The following is a 22,859-nucleotide window of genomic DNA, read 5'->3' on the forward strand; positions in this document are numbered from 1 at the left end:
TATAAAAGATATCGTCTCTACAATGAACGATTGAGTCAATGAATTCGATTATCAGAGATGAAATCATGAACTAAAGATTTTCGAATAAACGATCTCTCTACAATGTGATTTTAATATAAAATCAGTAAATTGGATTGTAACTGCGATTATTGATTACGTCAGCATTCCAGAGACGCATTGACGCAAAATTGTTGTCAGATTTGGGAAGGGAAGCAGCTGACCAGACAGAAATTTGGGACAGCTGCCGCAGGGAAATTGCTTATCGATTTCTTCTGGACCATTCCACAGACAGGAAAAACGCACCGCGTCGGAGCTGACCAGATTGAAATTGAGAGAAAGCAGAAATATTTTAGTGGGCTAACATTGAATGGAATATTGGGTCCACATCCACAACACATCGTTTTCATAGTTCTGTTGTTAGTTCCAGACGCAGTAGATTTTCATTAGATACAAAATTAATACAGCTCGTAGCTCGTTAGTACATCAAATTTGAATACTCTTTACCATATTTTGTGAATGAAGTTGAAATTGGTACTCGGGATAAAGTTTATGATAGTATTATTTATGATTATAAGTGATATATAAAATAAAAAAAGAAAATAAGTACAATAGGCCTAGCTCAACAGTGTTAATGTGTTAGAAATATGAATCTTCATTATTGGAGAATAGTACCTTAGTAGTGCGTTTTACTACAACAGTAATTTATTCTTAAAAACATTCAAATTTTTGCATGAAAATTTTCAGTAGAGAGTTTTATGTGTTGTACAGTACTTGCTTGAAAATTAATACTATTAAATATAAAGTATCGACAGATTGAAAAAGTAGTCATATGAAAACTCAAGGTTCACACATTCTTGAGAAAAACTACTCCAAGGTGAGAATATAATAGTGAACAGTATTTCAATTTTAAGATGTAATAATAGTTTTCCCGTGAGTCTTTCAGTCCACTGAACAATAGTTTTCTTTGCTGGCCTATGTCTAATTTCATCATTTTCCCCAATTGCCTTGAACCATAATTCTGAAGTCTACATGAGTTTCCTGGTACGTAGTCTTGTTTTTGTTGTTGGTTCGTCTACTGATAGATGTTGGTGCTGCGAGGACACTGTGGAACCAATCCTTTTTCCAAGGTCGAACTGTACCTTCCAAATTGGTTATTTCACGTAACAGAGACCATTGTTGAAGAAACGAATCAATATAGAGCTGGTATGGCTCCGTCGGACGATTCTCAGTCTCTGCTTGAATAAGAACAAGTCAATACAGTTTAGTTCGCCTCCTACAGAATCTAGGACAATTATTATTCCATTGTCGGCGGCTGGTTGATTGTCAGATGCCGATAGCTTCTGGCAAGCTTCATTTCCTCGCATCATGGAAACTTTCTCGTTTGGGTTCCCTCTGTGCAAATTCCCCGCTCTACTTGATAAAGCAATTCATTATCTATTCAACAAGGATCGACTCGCCGAAGGCTCATGTTACTGGTCTCGTAGGAATTGTGTTGAAATTCAAGGACTTGATGGCGTCTGCAGGGCTATTGAGAGTAGTCCTTAGCGATGTGCAGTCTGCATGAATTAGCATGAGATCGTTTATAACATGGAAAAGTGTTTTATATTAGAGTTGATGATGAGAATCATTTATGAAATATAATTTAATCAGTTCAATTTTGAAAGTAATGAATAGGAAATTTTTATTGCATACTTTTTAAGAAAATCTATTTTGATCATAGCAAATCGGAATACAGTATACCTATAGGTAATATTTAAGTCACAATAATACGGTTTGAAGAAACCTCTAGTGATTGGTAGTCTGGATTGCATTCTGAGAACAAGACAATTGTTATTTTTATGTAGGCCTACTGTAGATTTTGTTTTAATAAGTCAAATCTAAATTCATAGTCAGGCTCAACAATATGGAGTTCCTTCTTGCATGACGGTTTTTTAAAAAAAGTTCATTCTACTCGTAATTTCAAAACTGCTTAAAAATTGAGAGAAAAGGAATGAATTTGAATTTGATAAATACCTACATTAATTCATTTTCTCATTGATATTTTTTATTATCATTCAATTGAATCTCTATATTTCATGAATAGCCATTGAGGCAAAAGACTACTAGAACTATACGACAAAATGCAATGTGAGAAAGAGTTGTTGTGGAGTTGATTGACAATGAATTATTGGAATTGGTTGGAATAAGTGGAACGAAGCTGTACTGTGATTCGAGTGAATCGGAATTGATCTTTGTGTTCACGTGTTTGCTGACTGCTGATAAATCTTCGACTGCAATCTCCGTTCTCTAATTGAAAATTTGAATAAGCTTTTGCCATGGCGAACTGTGGACCCTCTAATGAAGCCCTCCAATTGCACTCCAGATTAAAGCAAGAGCAAGGGTTTGTCGAGTTGGTGCTAGTGGGTAGGGGAGTTGAGGGATGGTAACCGGGAGGGGGGAGGGGTTAACCGGGGGTACAGGGGACGATTTAGTTTAACCAAAGCTCCTCGCTCGATCAACCTGACAGCTTAATCCAATTAGCTGCGATAAATACTCACTCAAATGAAAAACTGGATTTTATTCACAATTCATCCTCATTCTCTTGATCTGTTCATTATTTATCCCAACAAATCCTAGGCCTATCACATTATATATGAGATTCAAGATAACTAGAAAACGGATTGTGATTTCAAGAAAAACCATGACATTCAATTTTTTTCATAGTACAATAAGTAAATCAGTAAATGATATTGAGATTTATTATAATCTTAATAATTCTATATTTCAACATTAATTCTAACTTTAATGCCGGATGAAGTTTTCTCTCAAGTTTTCTCTCATGCCGAATGAATAACACACATTTTTCTAATGAAAAGCTCTTTCTCTCTTAATATTTGAAGTTAACATTGGATCACTGTAATGAATACTGTAAATCAATGAAATGAACACTCTTTATACCTGCACGTCTGCGTTTTAGAAGCAGCGGTGTTTTCTACTTTGTAATTCAGATAAAAAAAGCAAATAAAATGAGATGGGATCTGAAAATGGAAAATGGAATGGGAATGATCTGAGATGGCAAACGAATGAAATAAGATGGAATACTGTATACTTTGTTCTATACACTGCTAAAATTGACTTGTTGGAAAAATGAATTTCATTTCATGAATTTCATGTTTCAAAAATGAGTTTTCAAAGTATGATGTAGGTTCCAATATCATTAACAAGAGAATTTGAAATTAGAATCCGAGCTCATTTTTCTATGTAATTGCATGAGTATATTTTTCTAGATAATGTTAAGACACTACTAAAGAGTATACAGAGCTTTGATCCATATACTTCTCATTTCATAGAACCAATCAACCTAAAAACATTAGAGGTTACACGATCTAAACATACTCATAAAACAGACAAACGTGATCCCAATGAAGATTTGGCGAGTCGAAAATAGATTTCTCAACAAGTCGGTGGGTAAATACGAAAGGAAAACTGATCCGAAGATGGAAAGTGGGAGCTGAAGCAGAAGGGGGGGGTAAGTAGGCCGAGTGCTGGCTCAGTGAAGGTGGTATGGCACATGATAATGCCCCTTGAACCGTCTTAGTAACTTCCTGCACCTTATCCTTATCCTTATCCTTGTTGCGAGCGACTTATCGAGCAGAGGCAGCCTTCAACGACCACTCGGCAGATTGCTACAGCTCTAAACGGCAGCGGGTGTGAGTGGGCGAGGATTAGCATTTGAATGGTTGCAAGTTTTGAGCAGTCACTATGTTGTGCACTCTAACATTCTAAAGCACCGCTGCATATGTGAGAGCATACTCTGTAAAATTGTGTTTGTAGTTTGCAGAAGAGATTGTGGGACACCGCAAAACTGCTATTGGCTCATTATATACGACAAAACGAGGCCAATCAAATTCAATCGGGCGCCCAATCTTCATAGACTTTCACATTTTGTTTTGTTTGTATAGAATTTAAGCAATGCTTGTCTTTCATGAACAAACTTATGAATTAAGTTATTCTGTAAGTGAATCTCATCTTATAAATAGGCTAATACCTCCAGTAAAATTATATCGAAGAAATCATACGAACTTGTTTACTCTTTTCGATCTGACATTCATGATTTGAAAACTGTTAACTGTGAGTTGTCAACTCAGAAACTGTACATCAGCGAATAGCGAATAATGTATATTATATTTTCTAGATACTGCTGATAAATTATGCAAGTGGTGGAACATGCGAACAAAATGGTCCAGGAATCACATTCATTCATAAGTTATACTTCTTTGTTATATGAAAGAAGAAAGAAGAGGAAATGATTGAAGTTACTCTGATGAATAAATTATTTGAGCTTGCTCTTCAAACATTAAATTCGATTTGTGTTCAATTTAATTTTTAACGTTTAATTTTAGAGAATTGAAAACCTAGATGAAACCTTCTCATTGCATCCCACCTAACGTTCCCAGATTGCAAATGATTTACTACCCAATTAATAAGCAACGTCTAAGCTGCTGAACACTGAACGTGTGAGTAAATTATGCACACCCAGGAAAGCGGACAAGATACAGAGGGGGAGGGGTACTTCGGATGACTCGGTCTTTTGCTGAATGACTCGTTAATCACCAGCTTCATATTTAAATGATCTCCACATATGAAAATACTAAAAATTGAAGAGACCATTCTGATTATTGAAATGTATGCATCCTCCCAGCTTACAACTTGTTAACACACAGAATCTTGTTTTGGTTGACTGAATAAACATAAGTATTAAAGGAGATGAATGATTCGTATCTATGGAAATCGACCAAATAATGGATGGCTCATTTTCCAATTCTCTCAAGAAATTTGATAATAGATTTCATTTATTAACCACCTTCATAATGGAATATTAACGAGGAAGACTTTCGTGAAAATAGCTGAAATTCCGATTGATGCTTTATTGATTCTCAACACAAATTGCATGTATTGATATATCCAATCCAATGAGTTGAAGATCCCAGAAGTGCAATAAGTATAAGTTCCATATTCCTTATGTTATTCATTCTTCAATCATTTATACAATAAGTATATTATCAATATGATAGGGAGAGGAAAAATAAGGTAACCTTGTGCTATTCCTCTCCCAAATTTAGATAACATATATTCCGAAATAGGATAAGTCTTTTAGTTCTTCAATTCAGACAATTTTCAGAAGAAGAAGGTTAATATTTTAAAAATCTGACCAAGATTATTCAGAAATTTGCATAAAAATAGAATTACACTGAATAAACAGATTTCATAACAATCAATTTGAATACTAAAGATTTGCGTCAGTAATTCATTGATCGAATAGCTTGAAATTATGATTAGAACTCAACCACTGAAGAGTTACGATGCATCATATTTTACATTTAGCACAGGAATTCCATCTCCATGGAAATGAGCTGGGAATTGAGTCACATCCGTTGGGAGGGTGCTTCTGCCCTCTGCCCTTCTGCTATGAAATGAAAGTTCGTATCAAGACCTTTCGCAATTCCAACAGAAATCGAAGTTTAAGGGATTGGAAGGGGAATAGTGCATGTGAGACGAGTTGGAAAAACGCAAGAAGTGAGAAGGAAAAGGATGAAGAGGACGAGGGAGACTGCAGCACTTTTCACGGCTGATGAGATACGAACTACGTCACATGCGGGTCTGAGATCATCAGTGATCAACGTCAGTAGAGGACTCAATCAAAAAATGTGAAATATGAAGAGATTAATCTGCAAGAGGATTTCAAGTAGGGATGCTCTCAAGTAGGAAGCCCTCCCGTAACATAGACATCATATTTGTTGAAAATCATTCAAGAACTGAAATTACAGTATCTTCAGTGGAGAATTTTTTCTACGAGTTAAATGATTTCTGACTTCTGACTCAGTAATTGGTGAGATGTAAAATTAGAGGAATAAATTCGTGATTATTGACTACATATTTGTGTTTCCATTAAAAATGATTTTCATTTTGAAGGAAAACTTTGTAGTTATGATAAAAAGAGTACAATAAATTCAAATATGATAGTTTCTTCAAGAAGTAGAACTCTTTATAGAAACACTTTATGAATCTTGAATATGATGAACGAGCTGATGCTGAATGCTATGCTAATTCTAGGCCAAATTTAATAGGCTCATTCGATGAGTCACAGCTTGTGGTCTCACGACTATTTGTCTGTTTCACTAACTCACAGACAGAAACCGGAAGAGGATATTCGTAGTCTTCCACTTAACTTAAAGTATGTATTTCGAGTTTGATTGATGAAAAAAAGTCGTAATGCTTTTGTGGTTTTGAACACTGAAACCTTCAACTTCTCAGATTATTGTTTTTCCGGCAAGTCTTCGTGTTGCACTTCATAAGGTATCGTAACATTTCTGATTTGAAATGATCCTTGTAACGATTAAGTAAATCTTGAATGGGATTCATTTGGTTGAGCAAAGTATCATAGATAAAGGATAAGCATAAGCACCTATATTATTCTTGTCTCTGATAATATGCTTAGATCAAAACGCCAATTTGAAAAGATGGTGTTTGGTGTATCAAATCAAGCTATAGTTGAATTTATTGAAATGTTTTACTCTTCGAATTTCAATCACTATCAAATCAGTTCAAGCCCAAACAGTGTATAAGACACTTTAAAATTAAATTGACTTGGATTTAGAAATTTTAACTTAGATATTTTATTGTGATATGATATTGATCGAGTAGTATCACAGGCAAGAAGTAGTATCAACATACTCTAGTAGTAGCACAGTAGTATGATCTGTGGTAGTGTACTATATGACTTGATATAAGGTATATCCAAATACTGTATGATATTTTTTAGGTAGCTTACCTGTGGAACAAATTGAAGAACTATGAATATACACTGAGAAAAAACTATTTTCATGTCTTCTGTGCCTGTAGTGTGTAGTCTAGTCTATATCGTAGACAAGTGAATCAAGAATATGAAGTGAACAGTGATACAAGTCCATAAACTCAAGAACAAAATCAAAACTGAACTTTGGCTCGAAAATTCTCATCTGTCAATGTTCTCCTCAAAAAAAGCTATTTCCATGAATCAGAAATGATCATCAATTAAACTATGATTGGAAACTTTTTATCTCCATGTGATCAAGCATTGAAGTGAATGAGCCGAAGCTTTTGATGGATTTCTTTTGTAAAAACTCAATTTCCAGCTGAACGCGTTGGACTTGCTCCATGTTATCAATTCCCGGGAGATGATTTGTCAAGATGAATGATAGGCTTATAGGCTCAACGTTCAGACGAAGGTGGGAATTCAGTGAGGTCTGGTTGCATCGCTCGCTTATTATTCCAATCTTATTGCAATAGCAGCAGTAGCAACATCAGTTGCTTCCATCCATTAATCAAATTTCCTTATCGGTCTCTTTTCTCCCTTTTCTAATACAGCGCTCTCCCGACCCCGTTTTAACTTCCCCAGCGAAACTGGGCCTATACATTCTATTAAATAAGCTTTCAATACTTGCTGACATTTTTAAATTCATTGGTTGAATGTTGAAAAGCCCTTATCGTACAGTACTTCATTCTCACTGTTTCATTCCTGTTTTTCGTTATAATTGGGAGAGAAAAATATAATATTTGGGCATTATAAGGTATGGAATGTTCATACTTGTTATTATGAACTCAAATGTTGGCTGAGTAATTTAATTCACAAAAAAGCTATATGTTACAGGCTCTAGGTCAACTTGTTTTGAGAATAAATAATTGTTCAAAAACTATGTTGAAATAATCAAATAGCCTATGAAGAATGAAGAATCTATGAAGAATGAATATGACACGAACAGTCAGGTTTGGATTCCTCAATGATAAGAGCAATGCATGAGTGAGTAAGATTTTAATACAGGTTTCTAATCCAAATTTTTATCCATCTACAAATCATCGGCGAAAATCTTGTTGCTATACACATGAATAAACTTTAATGATAATTATATTTTCTAATTTCTTGCTATATGATTGACCTGATGAAAGGAAGATGCACTAGGCTTTTATTATTTGAATTTTCTAATTCATATTTTGTTTGTAGGTTAAATTTTATGTTTTACAGGCCAGTAAAGATAAGTGTTATTGTAGAACTGAATAATGAATGGATAGATAAGTAAAAGTTGGAAATTCTGTGAAATGTCCGTCTTATTTTGTGAAAAAGGCATCAATATCAATGTATCGCTCCTTTCAATTTCATGATGTTCGTTTCAGAAACAAACTCAAATGATTTCCACTCACGCTACGTAACGATACCTAGCGGTGAAGTCCAGAACTAATTTGCCATACAAGTAGCAGTCATCATCATCCATTTAAATTTTTCATTTCCAAAACAACTACTTACTTAAGTGATTTATTTTTGAAAATCAATTATAAAAATTTTATATACATTGTAATAATCACGCACTGTTGAAATGGCTCTAATCTTGCCATGAATTAAAATAGGAAACAGGGCACATCCACCCCTGACATTTTATAGAACCACCCCAAGATTTGATTTTCAGCCCCCCGCCATCAAGAATAATTCCAAGTACACAGTCTGTGTCTAAAAACAGGAACTGTATAATATAATATGGACATACTGTATGGAAATATACTGTAAAATAAAATACTGTAATGAAACGAACGAAAGACAGGGTATGATCTATGAGAAATGAAACTATGTGCATCGAATCAATTTATAAACTTATATGCTGGATAGAAGATGTATCATATAATAGGAAATTGTAAGTTAACAACATTACTGAGATATAGCCGACTACGGTACTCAATTCAGCAGTAGCAGACTGAAGCTCCCAAGTAGTTTCACCGTATGCTGCTAGAGTGCGCCGCCAAACTCCTGTTTGAATTTTACTTTGTTCAACTGCTAATAGAGCGCAGCAGTTTTCGGACGCTTCCCTTGAAAAATGAAGCGTTTTCCAGGATTTATAATAATAAATCAATTATTTTTTGGTTATTATTAACAATATTTACTTTGTGAATATCTTTATTGGTTTATCATTCAATTTTAATTAGAAAGTAATAAAAGCTCTTATTATGAGGTGTATAATGTTTGTGAGGTGAGCAGCCTCCTGCTCACCTGGATAAGGATGTTGTTTATACTACGCAAATTTGAGGTATGAAAATAAATAATAAATGTTGATGAATCTTCTATGAAAAAGCTGAAATTCAATATTTTACTACTGTTTCTAAAGTTCAATATTACTTGGAGCCAATTTTCGCTTATTATTACGATAGCTATCTCATGAATAAAAAATAAAATCTTGCATGTACGTCTATAATGGAAAATATACAAAAGCACGATTATATTAGAAAAACCTAAAGAGGGGAATTCTCTAAACAAATTATTCCAATGGAGGAATAAGTTCGAGAAAAATAGGGAAGATTAATAAATTAAAATAGTTGTTATTACAGTTGAATAATCATGTTATTTATGAGAGCTTGAAAAAGTATGATCTCAGTCAGAATGCAGATAATTATGTACTAGAACGATATAAACATGCCTTTAAGGCAATGCATGATTGAAAACTAGTAGGTAACTCAAAATATAATAAAAATGGTCGATAACTGTAAACTAAATTCTAAAATTGCTTCAATTGAAATTTGCAGCTTCATATAGAACTCTATTATTCTCCAAGACCATGAATATAACGCTTTTGCAACAATACAGCAATTCTGACTTCACTATTTGATTCAATTTCATGACATGATTTATTATAAAAGGGAAGGTAGGATCAAGATCGTTAACAAGAGATTTATGATGACACAACAATGAGGATCGATCTATTCATTCCAGCTGGGACTTTATTTACTAGCTCTTATTAAATTTAAGATATAATATGTCTAATATTATAGCCTACATTGTTGAAAGAGAACGACTTCTTCCTTCCTATAATGAGCAGTGATTAGAATATAATTTATCACACTTTTTTGTGAGATTATTTTGAGATGAGAAATCTTTTTGTGTATTTTTTTGCAGTACACCATAACTAACTTCTTGTTTGATCTTAGCAAAAAGTTTATCAATACTGTATGGTGCTTATAATAATGTATGGTACACATTTATTTCATGGAGAATAATTAGAAAAAAAACTTGAATAATTAGAAAAAAAAATGTTATACCCTTGTTATCACTGAATTGCCTACCTGGTATTGTGGTAATATCTAATATGAGTATAATTGCCGATTACTTTACGGGCATATTTAAAATAGCTGATTAATTAATTACAGCTCGCACTTGCACGAATGAGAAATAATATGTAGTCATTTGAGGAAATGGTTCAATTGCCCTCTTCAAATACGTAGAATTTTATTGAAAATTCTTGTAGGATGTGGCGATATGACAAATCATCAATAATATTAGTTTTCTCTCAGCTGAACAAATTCTAGCGATTCATTAGAACGTTAGATTTTAAATTGAGGAGACCGGTCTCACAATATGTTAAACTGTCTTTAAATAATCTATCAATAGTTTAAAATAATCCTGAAGACTTTAATTAGGTGTAACAGACATCGGGACTTTCTGGATTGTTTCTGGAGTCCACGAAAGAAAAGACGATATGTACATAAAAGGCCCAGTTGAACAAACGCCTGATAAATTTTAACTGTGATTAAATGCTACAAGCAACGTATCCCTGCAAGGTTCTTTTCATAAAATCTTTCTCTGAACAGTACTCATGGTATTCAATCTTGATTGAAATTCAATAGGCTTTTGTGCAACTGGTCCAGAAGTGTCTTCTAAAATCAGTCAGAATGTCATTAAAAGCTTTCGGGCTCTATTGAGTTATGAACAGTGAAAACATCAACCACTCATTGAAAAAATATCAACTAGAATGATTATTTTGGACATAAAAGATTTAGAACAAGCAGAGATGCAAACTTGAAGGAAGAAGGCGATAAAGATGAATGATTATTCAATTATGCGATGGAGAACAAACATAACCTATGAAATGGAGAGAGAACTTTCGCTATTAGAATACAACACAAATTTCCTAGTGCACTCAAGGTCACGAGATCTGAGATGAGTTTTCTACGGCAGCTCTGTTTCTATTATGCACGCCTTATGCCGTATATGAAACGAGTGCGGTCATTGAGTGCTATAATAACTGGTGTCTTCGAATAACATGCTCGCTAGCCCGGAGCTATTTCCCAATTAATGGTCAGAGCGCTATACAGAGAACAAGAGGTGGAGTTCCGGATAAGCACAGCAAAGGTGCAGTACCGTCGTCTTCATTTGCATTGTTTATGAATTTATGTGTTGTTTATGCGCTCAGCTCATCGTTGGCTGTTAGTTGGAGGAATTTGTTCCTCAAGGGCTTCTTTACATCTGGCATCGCCCAAATAGCTCTTAGTCTATCAGAGCTGGAATATTTTCAAATTACGATGGCGGTAGGCTGTGGTGAAAATAGCTTTCTGGGTGAGATCGACCGCAAGTGTGTAGGCGCACTTCCAATCAGACCACCACTTCTCTCCATGATCGAGCACGTGGGTGAATATCAACATGCACATCTGCAGATAATCTTGGAAATTTATCACAGATCAACCCCAACCAATGCACCTAGAGGCTGATTAAAATTTGCTGAAAGCTCATGTTATGACTAGCATATAAGCTTACAGTTTCAGTGCAAATTTACAGTTTAGGTTTCAGTGTTCCAGTATTCTGAAATTTTATATAAACATAACATAATAAAATGATAGTACAACTTCAAAGAAAATAACTAATTAATATGGTGAATAAATAGTGATAGAACGAAAAGATATTGAACGAAGATGGAAAATTCATAAGATCAAAAAACATGGCCATATCACGAGCTGGGGGGGGGGAATGTATTTTACCGCGTAAAGAGCTACCATGCGAAGTTGAGGGCACGAAATTAATACTTCTGCGTGAATTCATTCGGCATAAAATTGAATTTAATTTCAACTTTTCAATTAATCATACAATACAATGAATAAACATATTGAATACGAATACAATAAACCTATAAATAAAAGATTCTTGTAAGATAGATTTAGTAGATAGTATGAGATGGAGTTTTTTGTAGAGATTGTTGACCAAGGGCACAAAATTAATCCATCAGCGTAGATAAATTTCGTATACAATTGAATTGAATTATAATTTTTAATCCATCATCCCATAGTGAATACTCAATACCATACAATAAATAAGCATATTGGATACAAATACATCCAATAAATAATTTTTTTGTGAGATATGAGTTTGTCGTTGTGATTGTTGACTAACCTGTGAGAAGTAAGGAGGAAGGACACATCGCTGGTCGTCCAGTCGACTGCATTGCACTCGTTCCAAAAGCTCGAATAGGTCTTGCGTCGCATTCTGCGAAAATACAAAAGAAATCATACAATAAAGAAAGACTACTTCCAAAAAAAAACAGATATTATAGTTTTCATCATTTGAATCGCTTTCAAATCGAATTAATCGAATATCAATTAGTGTTTCTACAGTATTGATCTATTAGCGTACAGAGAGATCGATAAGTCACGCACATCAATACGTTCAATAGGTTCATTCACATGAGCGCGACTTTTTAATCTCTCTTTATAAAACATAAATTGAATTGAATTTAAATGACTCATACATATTGAATATCATCAAATCTAAAGCGATTCTGATTGAATGTGAACGCTTCAAGATAAAAACATATACAAAACTATTTATGCATGTTTTTTGGTTTATATTCTTGTAGACATAATGCTTTATCAATTCACTGGTTAACACTTTGTAAGTTTCATACATTGTTACAATCATTAAATACAAATAATCATTTTACTTAGCTCAGTCATATAGTCTGGTTTAATTGGAGTGAATTAATCCAATATTTGAAAATAATGGTTGTCATTGTAGCAAAATTACCAACAAATCAATATGAACACGAAGTACAATAGCCTTTCAAGTTCTCATCACTCAATCTACTCTGCCAAATAATAAAATCTTATCAATTCATTAACAGGCTTTTTAGAACAAATTAATAACAATAAATTGTAGAGCCTTCATGAGAGAGATGCAATTCATCAGCTCTGTGAAAAATTGCTGTGGTGAAATGTTTGAGTATCTCGCGAATACATCTTCCGATTTTGACAACGACAACGGATTTCCCACGTATGAACAGAAGCTCCCAGCAGTACTAATGTGAAGTACTCCCTGATTAATGGATTTCATGTGACGGCTCGCTTCTATCTCTCCAGCTATCCGCCAATTGCGAACCACCAAGCACAAGCACTGTTTGCTGCACCTTTCGCCTACCCGGCTATACACAGTACACAGGACAGCTATACACAGTACAAGAGGTGGAGTTCCGGATAAGCACAGCAAAGGTGCAGTACCGTCGTCTTCATTTGCATTGTTTATGAATTTATGTGTTGTTTATGCGCTCAGCTCATCGTTGGCTGTTAGTTGGAGGAATTTGTTCCTCAAGGGCTTCTTTACATCTGGCATCGCCCAAATAGCTCTTAGTCTATCAGAGCTGGAATATTTTCAAATTACGATGGCGGTAGGCTGTGGTGAAAATAGCTTTCTGGGTGAGATCGACCGCAAGTGTGTAGGCGCACTTCCAATCAGACCACCACTTCTCTCCATGATCGAGCACGTGGGTGAATATCAACATGCACATCTGCAGATAATCTTGGAAATTTATCACAGATCAACCCCAACCAATGCACCTAGAGGCTGATTAAAATTTGCTGAAAGCTCATGTTATGACTAGCATATAAGCTTACAGTTTCAGTGCAAATTTACAGTTTAGGTTTCAGTGTTCCAGTATTCTGAAATTTTATATAAACATAACATAATAAAATGATAGTACAACTTCAAAGAAAATAACTAATTAATATGGTGAATAAATAGTGATAGAACGAAAAGATATTGAACGAAGATGGAAAATTCATAAGATCAAAAAACATGGCCATATCAAGAGCTGGGGGGGGGAAATGTATTTTACCGCGTAAAGAGCTACCATGCGAAGTTGAGGGCACAAAATTAATACTTCTGCGTGAATTCATTCGGCATAAATTGAATTTAATTTCAATTTTTCAATTAATCATACAATACAATGAATAAACATATTGAATACGAATACAATAAACCTATAAATAAAAGTTTCTTGTAAGATAGATTTAGTAGATAGTATGAGATGGAGTTTTTTGTAGAGATTGTTGACCAAGGGCACAAAATTAATCCATCAGCGTAGATAAATTTCGTATACAATTGAATTGAATTATAATTTTTAATCCATCATCCCATAGTGAATACTCAATACCATACAATAAATAAGCATATTGGATACAAATACATTCAATAAATACATTTGTTTTATGAGATATGAGTTTGTCGTTGTGATTGTTGACTAACCTGTGAGAAGTAAGGAGGAAGCACACATCGCTGGTCGTCCAGTCGACTGCATTGCACTCGTTCCAAAAGCTCGAATAGGTCTTGCGTCGCATTCTGCGAAAACACAAAAGAAATCATACAATAAAGAAAGACTACTTCAAAAAAAAAAAACATAGATATTATAGTTTTCATCATTTGAATCGCTTTCAAATCGAATTAATCGAATATCAATTAGTGTTTCTACAGTATTGATCTATTAGCGTACAGAGAGATCGATAAGTCACGCACATCAATACGTTCAATAGGTTCATTCACATGAGCGCGACTTTTTAATCTCTCTTTATAAAACATAAAATTGAATTGAATTTAAATGACTCATACATATTGAATATCATCAAATCTAAAGCGATTCTGATTGAATGTGAACGCTTCAAGATAAAAACATATACAAAACTATTTATGCATGTTTTTTGGTTTATATTCTTGTAGACATAATGCTTTATCAATTCACTGGTTAACACTTTGTAAGTTTCATACATTGTTACAATCATTGAATACAAATAATCATTTTACTTAGCTCAGTCATATAGTCTGGTTTAATTGGAGTGAATTAATCCAATATTTGAAAATAATGGTTGTCATTGTAGCAAAATTACCAACAAATCAATATGAACACGAAGTACAATAGCCTTTCAAGTTCTCATCACTCAATCTACTCTGCCAAATAATAAAATCTTATCAATTCATTAAACAGGCTTTTTAGAACAAATTAATAACAATAAATTGTAGAGCCTTCATGAGAGAGATGCAATTCATCAGCTCTGTGAAAAATTGCTGTGGTGAAATGTTTGAGTATCTCGCGAATACATCTTCCGATTTTGACAACGACAACGGATTTCCCACGTATGAACAGAAGCTCCCAGCAGTACTAATGTGAAGTACTCCCTGATTAATGGATTTCATGTGACGGCTCGCTTCTATCTCTCCAGCTATCCGCCAATTGCGAACCACCAAGCACAAGCACTGTTTGCTGCACCTTTCGCCTACCCGGCTATACACAGTACACAGGACAGCTATACACAGTACACAGGACAGCTATACACAGTACACAGGACACAGCTGCTGCACTGCTTTTCTCAATGCTCGCTCACTCGGCAACAGTTCGTTGCGTGTCAAAACTCTACCTGTTGAGCTCTCTGATTGGTTGGATCCGCATCCGTTTCAATTTGAACCAATGCCGAGCTTTTATTTGCCCTTTCACCAAGAGCCATTATATCAACTTTGAATAGTCGTGCTGAACTTGGCGCTATTAGGGAAACAACTCGACATTTACTTCAAATAGGGATTGGTTTCAGTTGTCAATCAATGTTATTCAGAGGGCTCGGAACTGTTTTCACATTTTTTATCTAGGACCGATCGGAACTTGATGTATTAATTTAATTTGATGAGATTTTTATTATAAATTATTTATAAATTGCTCTATTGATATATTGATGAATGAGACCATCTGATTTGAAAGCTCTGTTATTATTTATTCTTTCATAAAACTCATTTTACTGGACATGAGTGATGAAAGATTAGAATTGAATAATAAAAAATCAAGAACATGAAATTCGGGCCACTAATATCATCTATAGGTTTTCGACCGATTTTCCATGACTATTTACTCAAACCAAGAAGATAATGCTGTGAGCCCATAAGTAGCCTGATACAAATCAGATCGCAGTCAAATGTTTATTGCAACAGTCAGCTTGAAAATGTGACCGGTGTGGTCACGAAACCATGGTCCTGTACCAAATAAAGCGGTAGAATTTGCCAATATATGTGTGTTTTTATTTCTTGATTGCTACAGTTAATATTCTTCTCTCATCATGGATAATTACTCTACATTTCTCAAATTCTTAATATAACATATATATTCCTGATGCTAATGGAGCGGTTATCCACCATAATTTCAATGTCACAAACATTATTCATTTTGACAGAGAATTAACTGGTTCTCTTGATTTTTAGTATGTACTCAAAAGTTCTAGGATAAATTGATTTTTGTATTTCAGATTCGCACAGATTGGGCGAACAACATAGACTTGGACTAGCGTTGCCTCGAAAATATGTCATCACTAAGGAATCTTGTTACAGAAGGGTTTTAATTCAAGAAGAGTGTTTTTGAACGGACTTTGTACAATAAATATTTACGGTCCATTGCACAAAGATCAATTGAGATCTAATCTCACAAGAGTGATAGGCTTTCTGAATCTGGTCACATCGTGTCAAAAATAAAAGATTGTGGTTGTAGGACAACATTGTAATCCTCTACATGAAAACATATTAAGTTATGATAGCATTATTGTGTTATTCAATCCTATCACATTACTTTATTTCCAGCTCAGATTGAAATCTAGATCTATTATAGCCTGTTGCCAAGAACAGTGCAATCACGTGCTATCATATGCTCCTAAACAGGCCATTATACTTATCTTGGCGTCGCTTGAGGCATTTGCGTCGATCTAATGCCACTCAGATGTGACTGGTCGTTTTCACGCTTGTCCAAAGATTTCAATTCCAATTAAGTAGGTATGGAAACTCATTAAATGGGATTTATTAGTTGTTTGACAGTTGGCGGAGCTCTACTGTACGCGGTTGGGTCAAAGTTCTCTACTTAAAAGGTTTCCCACTGCCGCTTTCCTTTTCATTGATTCTTGCGAACCGCGAGGCCAACAAGCAACAACCTATTGACAAAAATGGATACAATGTTGACAAAATCAAAAGATGTTGGAACTTTATATGCAAAGCGTTCCGTTTCGCTTGATATCACTTCTCACGTGCACAATCTGGAAGGATAGATTGTATATTGGACGGACGTTTCACTAACATGGAACCTAGTTATGCAAATTTCAACAATTGCTCATGCTCCTCAAATAAGTTCACAGCCAACGTTGATTCTAAATTATTCCAACTTATTCTATTTGTGATACTTTGAACAGTTTTAATTTTGAAATATTAATTGGCTTCTATCAACAGAAACAATATTAAGTTTTTTAAACTCAAGTTTTTCGATCACTACTACGATACTAGTCAACATCATCACAGAAAATTTCGAAAAAGTAAACCCAGTTTATAAAAATCTCTTACTCCATTGATAATAAAAATTATTATTGCAATGTATTGGTGGAATAATTATACTCGATACATTACATAATATAGTAGTCTTGTTTAACATAATTCTTGATTTTGGCTAAACAGTTTCTATTCCATGAGGCACCCAATCACTATTTTTCCTTGGTCAATCATTAACAAAATAAAAAATAACTTTTTTTGATGATGTGATGTTATTGAATAATCTCGTCTAACATTGACGCTCAGGAACTTTTCACCGTTTAAGTTTGTTCTTATAATTTGATTCTGACAAATTTTAGAATTCTTGATCAAGATTTAGAACAGAATAGTTTCGAAAATTTTATTTTTTTCTATTTCTGTAGTTGTAGCGTTCAATAGTTGATCAACACCTAAAAGTTCAACAGAATTCAATTTAATCGTGCAATATGGAACATGGGCGCGGCTCTTTTCCATCGTAATATGAAAGTTGAACGTTAAAATAATAACTCTGCTGACAGAATCGCTTAGACCAGAGTGGTTCAGTTGCAATAGTGATAAGTGATAGTGATAGTAATACTAGTAGACGGAACTAGACGAAAGCCGTAGTGTACTCTACAAACTACAACAAATCAGAATCAACTTTTGTACGGGAGTTTTTGAAATTTAATTCAAAGTGACTGTAATGAATCGTCAGTAAGATCTTGACCGTAACCATTTTACGTGACTTGCTTCAAGTAACATTGATCTCAATATCTCAATATTGATCACTTCGGTTTGTATATTATAATAGATATTGGTTAATTGGTTTTTGATGGAACATTAAGGTTCTTGAAACGTGATCAAATAACATTAATCAACTTTGTTGATTCATCGCTTAATTTCTGAGAGAGGAGAGGGATGAAAACACTGAATTTTAATAAAGACTCGGATTTGAATGATGTAGTTACAATAAGCTCCAACAGTTATAAACATGATTACATGTATGACAATATAACTTATTACTATTAAGTTTTGCTCAGGCTGCACCAATTCCCATCTCAAAATATGAAATCCTCTGTTTTTTGAACAGGAAGAAATTATTTACATAAGAAAAAACGCAATTTGACTAGTGCTTTATTGGAAAAAAACAATATTTTACAAGAAGTATTACTTAAAATATTGCATACACTATACGGCAATTCGACTATGTAATTGAAGCGTTACAAAACAATCTACCATTAACTTTTTGTAAAGAGTTAAATCGATTTCAGCCTGAGAATTTCAAACACCCTAAAACAGCTACTAATTTAGAACAGCTAAAACAGAAAATTCTTCATAGTGAAAAATTATTTCTGCAGAAACAATGTCCAACGTAAATAGAGCATTCCAGTGTGTGTTCACTTAGTTCATTATTCAGGTCCAATGTAATGGCGCGAAAATGGCCAGGTTAAAACATTAATGTGAATATTTCGTTTGTGTAAACGACGTTAACGCGAATTTCATGCGTTGTGCGACGAAAAGTGGCCGTCGGAAAAATGAATGGCCTGATAAAGGGAGGTGGAAGTGAGAGGGATGAAGGGGAGAGTGGAGGGAGTGCCAGCTATTTGGAAATTCAATTTTTTGCCATTGGGTGCAGCGCAATAGAAGATTTTGTGGCTTGGAAAACAAAGCTGTGCCATTGTTCGCCACTTGATAGATGCTACAACAGCACAGCGACCGCAGTCAGCTAGCATTTGCAAAGAGATAGAGCGTAACGATTCACACAAATACAAAACAAGACTTTTAAAAGCACTGTCTGTTGTATTCCAATGGTAATTCAGGATTCAACGTTATAATCTGTATACGACGTTTATCTTCCAGCCACAAACCTCTAACCTTGGATGGGGATGAATTGTTGCTGCAAAAAACCTGTTATCAAGTATAAATGGAGAATAATATTGGTTAATCCTACATATCCATGTATCCTCATGGTGATTTTGCCTGTTTGCATCTTTAATCCATTGAAATTGTTGCCTCTATTGAGACATCATTTATTTTAATAGCATTCACTTTCTAATAAGTAATACTCTTGTGATAGGCACAAAATGGTAAAACACTTTTTGTTCTTTTTTATTTGTAGAATTAAAAAGGAATAATTTCACGAGTTAAAGAAGAACGGAGTATTGCTAGAAGAATTATTAAAATGTCTTTCTAACTAATCAGCTTCCAACGTTTATGGTGCAATATAAATGGAAGTTTAGACTCAAGGTGAAATAAAGTGAATGCAGCAGCTGCAGATACTGTTGAATTAAAATTTACGATGCCAATATGATGAGCAATCCTATTTTACTCTAACGGAATTTAATTACCACTCTCTTCGTTGAAAACATACATGGAACTGGGACTGGGGATGGAACAATTACCGAACATGAAAAATCATATCAAAATACTTTCAAGATGTTTGTTTACAAAGTAGATTCTACAGACTTCCAAAACAATATTATTTATGTTTGATAGTAAACTAGTTCTCCAATTTACTTATCAGTGAAGATGAATAATTGTTTTGGAAGTACATGGAACGCACACATGGGAAGAATTGATTGATTGATAAAGTGCATGTATCATAGAATGGTATACTATATTGCTCCTTCTACTGATATAATTGAAATCGCAATACCTACATCTTTTAGGAAGCAAGAATATTGGACATCTTGTGTTGCGTGAATGGGATGATGGAGTGAGTTCCGCCTGTGATGGGGATTATTGAATGAATGATGAGGGATTTCGGTGGACAGAGACAGATGGCAGGAAATATCATCACTGAAGTTACTACTGAAGAGCTCACCTAAGAGAAGATTGTGAAAAATTACAATTATTTTCAAAATTTATGGCATTGGGAACATCACAGGAGTTTAGTACTATTTAGGTTTTTTTAATGGTAGAAATATATTTACTCACTTTCACTCTCTCAAGTCTGATTGGACACTTTCTTGAAAAAAAAACCAAAAACGCGTTCAAATATAGTATTAATGATTTTTAACAATTTACTACTCTGATAGTTATAAGAATCGTTTCATTATTAACAAAAAATTCTAAAATAAAAGTACATTTTGAGCAGAATGTATTGGTATCTTTTCGAAGAACTTCACTGATGTATCTGACAATCCTACCAATCGTTATCATATTTTATCACACATTGATGCGTGCAATCTAAAGATGCATCAATTCAAAAAGAATATTTTCCTCTTACTGCCTCGATCGCTTACATTATCTTGCATTAACTGATAGAGCACGATTCATTATTGTGAAAATGGCTTACAAGAATATTGAGGACTGTCAGGAACCAGGTTATTCAGCGATACATTTTTCACTATATTATGACTGTCAATTCCATCAATTGAATTGAATTGAATTCCATCAATTTAAATTGAGTGTCCTGAGCTTGAGAATGCCAAGGGAGCCACGCCACAGAGATAGGGTGTGCTGTGGTGCTGTGGTGCTGTGGTGCTGTGGTGCTGTGGTGCTGTGGTGCTGTGGTGCTGTGGTGCTGTGGTGCTGTGGTGCTGTGGTGCTGTGTTGCTGTGGTGCTGTAGGGCTGCAGTACGTGTAGGTGGCAGAACATCAGACTCGTTCAAGAGTTGCCCGAGGCTAGGAGATGCAGCCTCACCTGTGCCTGACATCTTAGTCTCAAAATAAGCTATTTCAGGAGGAGAATTGATAAAGAGGGCTTTGTTCTATGTGGGGAATATAATAACTCATACTCCATCTTTTTTCACAGAGTACAGAAGAGCCTCATATTCTAATCTCTGCCTTATTTCTCCACAAAGTGTACAGAAGACTATTTAATTTGTTCTACATTGGACTACCACTTTTATTGAAATAAAAATAACTTCAAGGTACCCTGGGAGAATTCCTGTAAAGAAGGACCTTATTTTTCTTTTTATGCTCCATTAGTCATTTATTATGATATGGAATTGAGTTTTTCTTCTATTGGTCATTCATTGTGATATAAAATTGAGTTTTTCTTGGTTTTGTGTAACAATCTGGTCCTTGTAGATTGTAGATAAAATCTAAAATCCCTAGAGAGAGTGTTTTATTGCAATCAATCGAATAACCTCTCATTAGGCTTTGGTACTGACCATATCATCATTTTATTATAAAACACACCTATAACATATTTTCTAATCTTATCTGAGGAGATTAAACCATTCAGTGCTTTGTATGGTACAGGCAGCCTGTAGCCTCTGTCCTACCTGCAGGCTTCTGTACAACCCTTTCCTTTTCCATCTCCTCTTCCTACCTTTCCTCCTCTTGCGTCCTACCTCTCTTCCTCCTAACAACAAGAGTCCCCCTCACATCAAGTGATCCTATCCTCGCCTCAAGCTGGGACGATTATCTGCCCCATACAGTAAGCGAGGAAATTACAAGCTTTAAGAGATTCCTCAACACCACGCCGTTGGGATATCGAACAAATAAAATTCTTCCATTGAAGATGAAGCAAGTTATTTCGGCCTTGAGATATTTCCATGTTGGTCGCCGACAACTGAACTGAGTTCCATCATCAGTCTGATTTGAATACGGTCTGCAGCTCACTAAGCTGTGATAATAGAGCAGCCTGAATTCCTGCATATGCTTTTCAGAACTGAGCACATTGCATTGAATTGGCTCAATCAAATTGTACGACTCTGGATAACTTCATAAAGGCTGTATGCCTAATAAAACACTTCAGATTGTGTGTGGTCTAAATAAAGATGGTCTATTTGGTATGTCTTTGTATTTGAATCTGGCCTTAGGTGCAACTTTAAGCCACATAGTTGTTTCATAAGAGAGCAGTTCTTGAATACTTCCATGTCGTATAAATAATGATATTACTTTATTGGCATCCTGTTGGTTGTTTTTGGTATGTTGGTATCATATCCATCCCTGTCTATCCCTGTTAAGAGCCCAAAACAAGTAGATTGCAGGACATGTTATTCAACTCATTGAAATCGAAGCAAATATTTACAACCTATGATTATTTTATAATTGGGATAGAAGTCTAACTTCTACAATTTTGGCGTTTCCAATTTGAAATATTCTGAACTACTTTGAATGATACTCTAATTTGAAAGATTTCTTTCAACAAATAAAAGAAATAAAGTGAACCATATTTTTCAATTTTCTGTTGATTTACATTTAGGGACAAGAATGGAGAAACTATAAAAAAGCCACGCTTGTGAAAACTATAAAGCATTGGTTTTTTACTTCTTCTTTATTATTATAAGAAATTTCAAACAATTATTAAAAAAATACAAATTAGGTAGAATGTAATAGGAAAGTTTATTCAAAAGATGATGCTGAAGAATTAAATAATGATAATAATCATTATAACTTATCATGGAGTGTCTTGTTTCAAACAATATAACGACACCTGCGTGTTATTCAGCATCTAACTGTTTCAATTTGTGTGGTTAGAGGTTTTGAACAAATAATAAAAGAACGT

General features: G+C 34.5%; 1 protein-coding gene across 1 annotated transcript in view; it reads right to left on the reverse strand.

Moving 5' to 3' along the window:
* The window catches only part of LOC111047102 (rap1 GTPase-activating protein 1), a 314,361-nt gene that overhangs the window by 105,125 nt on the left and 186,377 nt on the right, over nucleotides 1-22,859 (reverse strand). Inside the window, exon 3 of the mRNA XM_039433585.1 lies at nucleotides 12,221-12,313. Within this exon, the coding sequence (XP_039289519.1) occupies nucleotides 12,221-12,313 (93 nt within the window). The remainder of the gene's footprint in view (nucleotides 1-12,220; nucleotides 12,314-22,859) is intronic.

The sequence above is a fragment of the Nilaparvata lugens genome, chromosome 1 (genome assembly GCF_014356525.2).
Source record: "Nilaparvata lugens isolate BPH chromosome 1, ASM1435652v1, whole genome shotgun sequence".
Classification (NCBI taxonomy): Eukaryota; Metazoa; Arthropoda; class Insecta; order Hemiptera; family Delphacidae; genus Nilaparvata; species Nilaparvata lugens.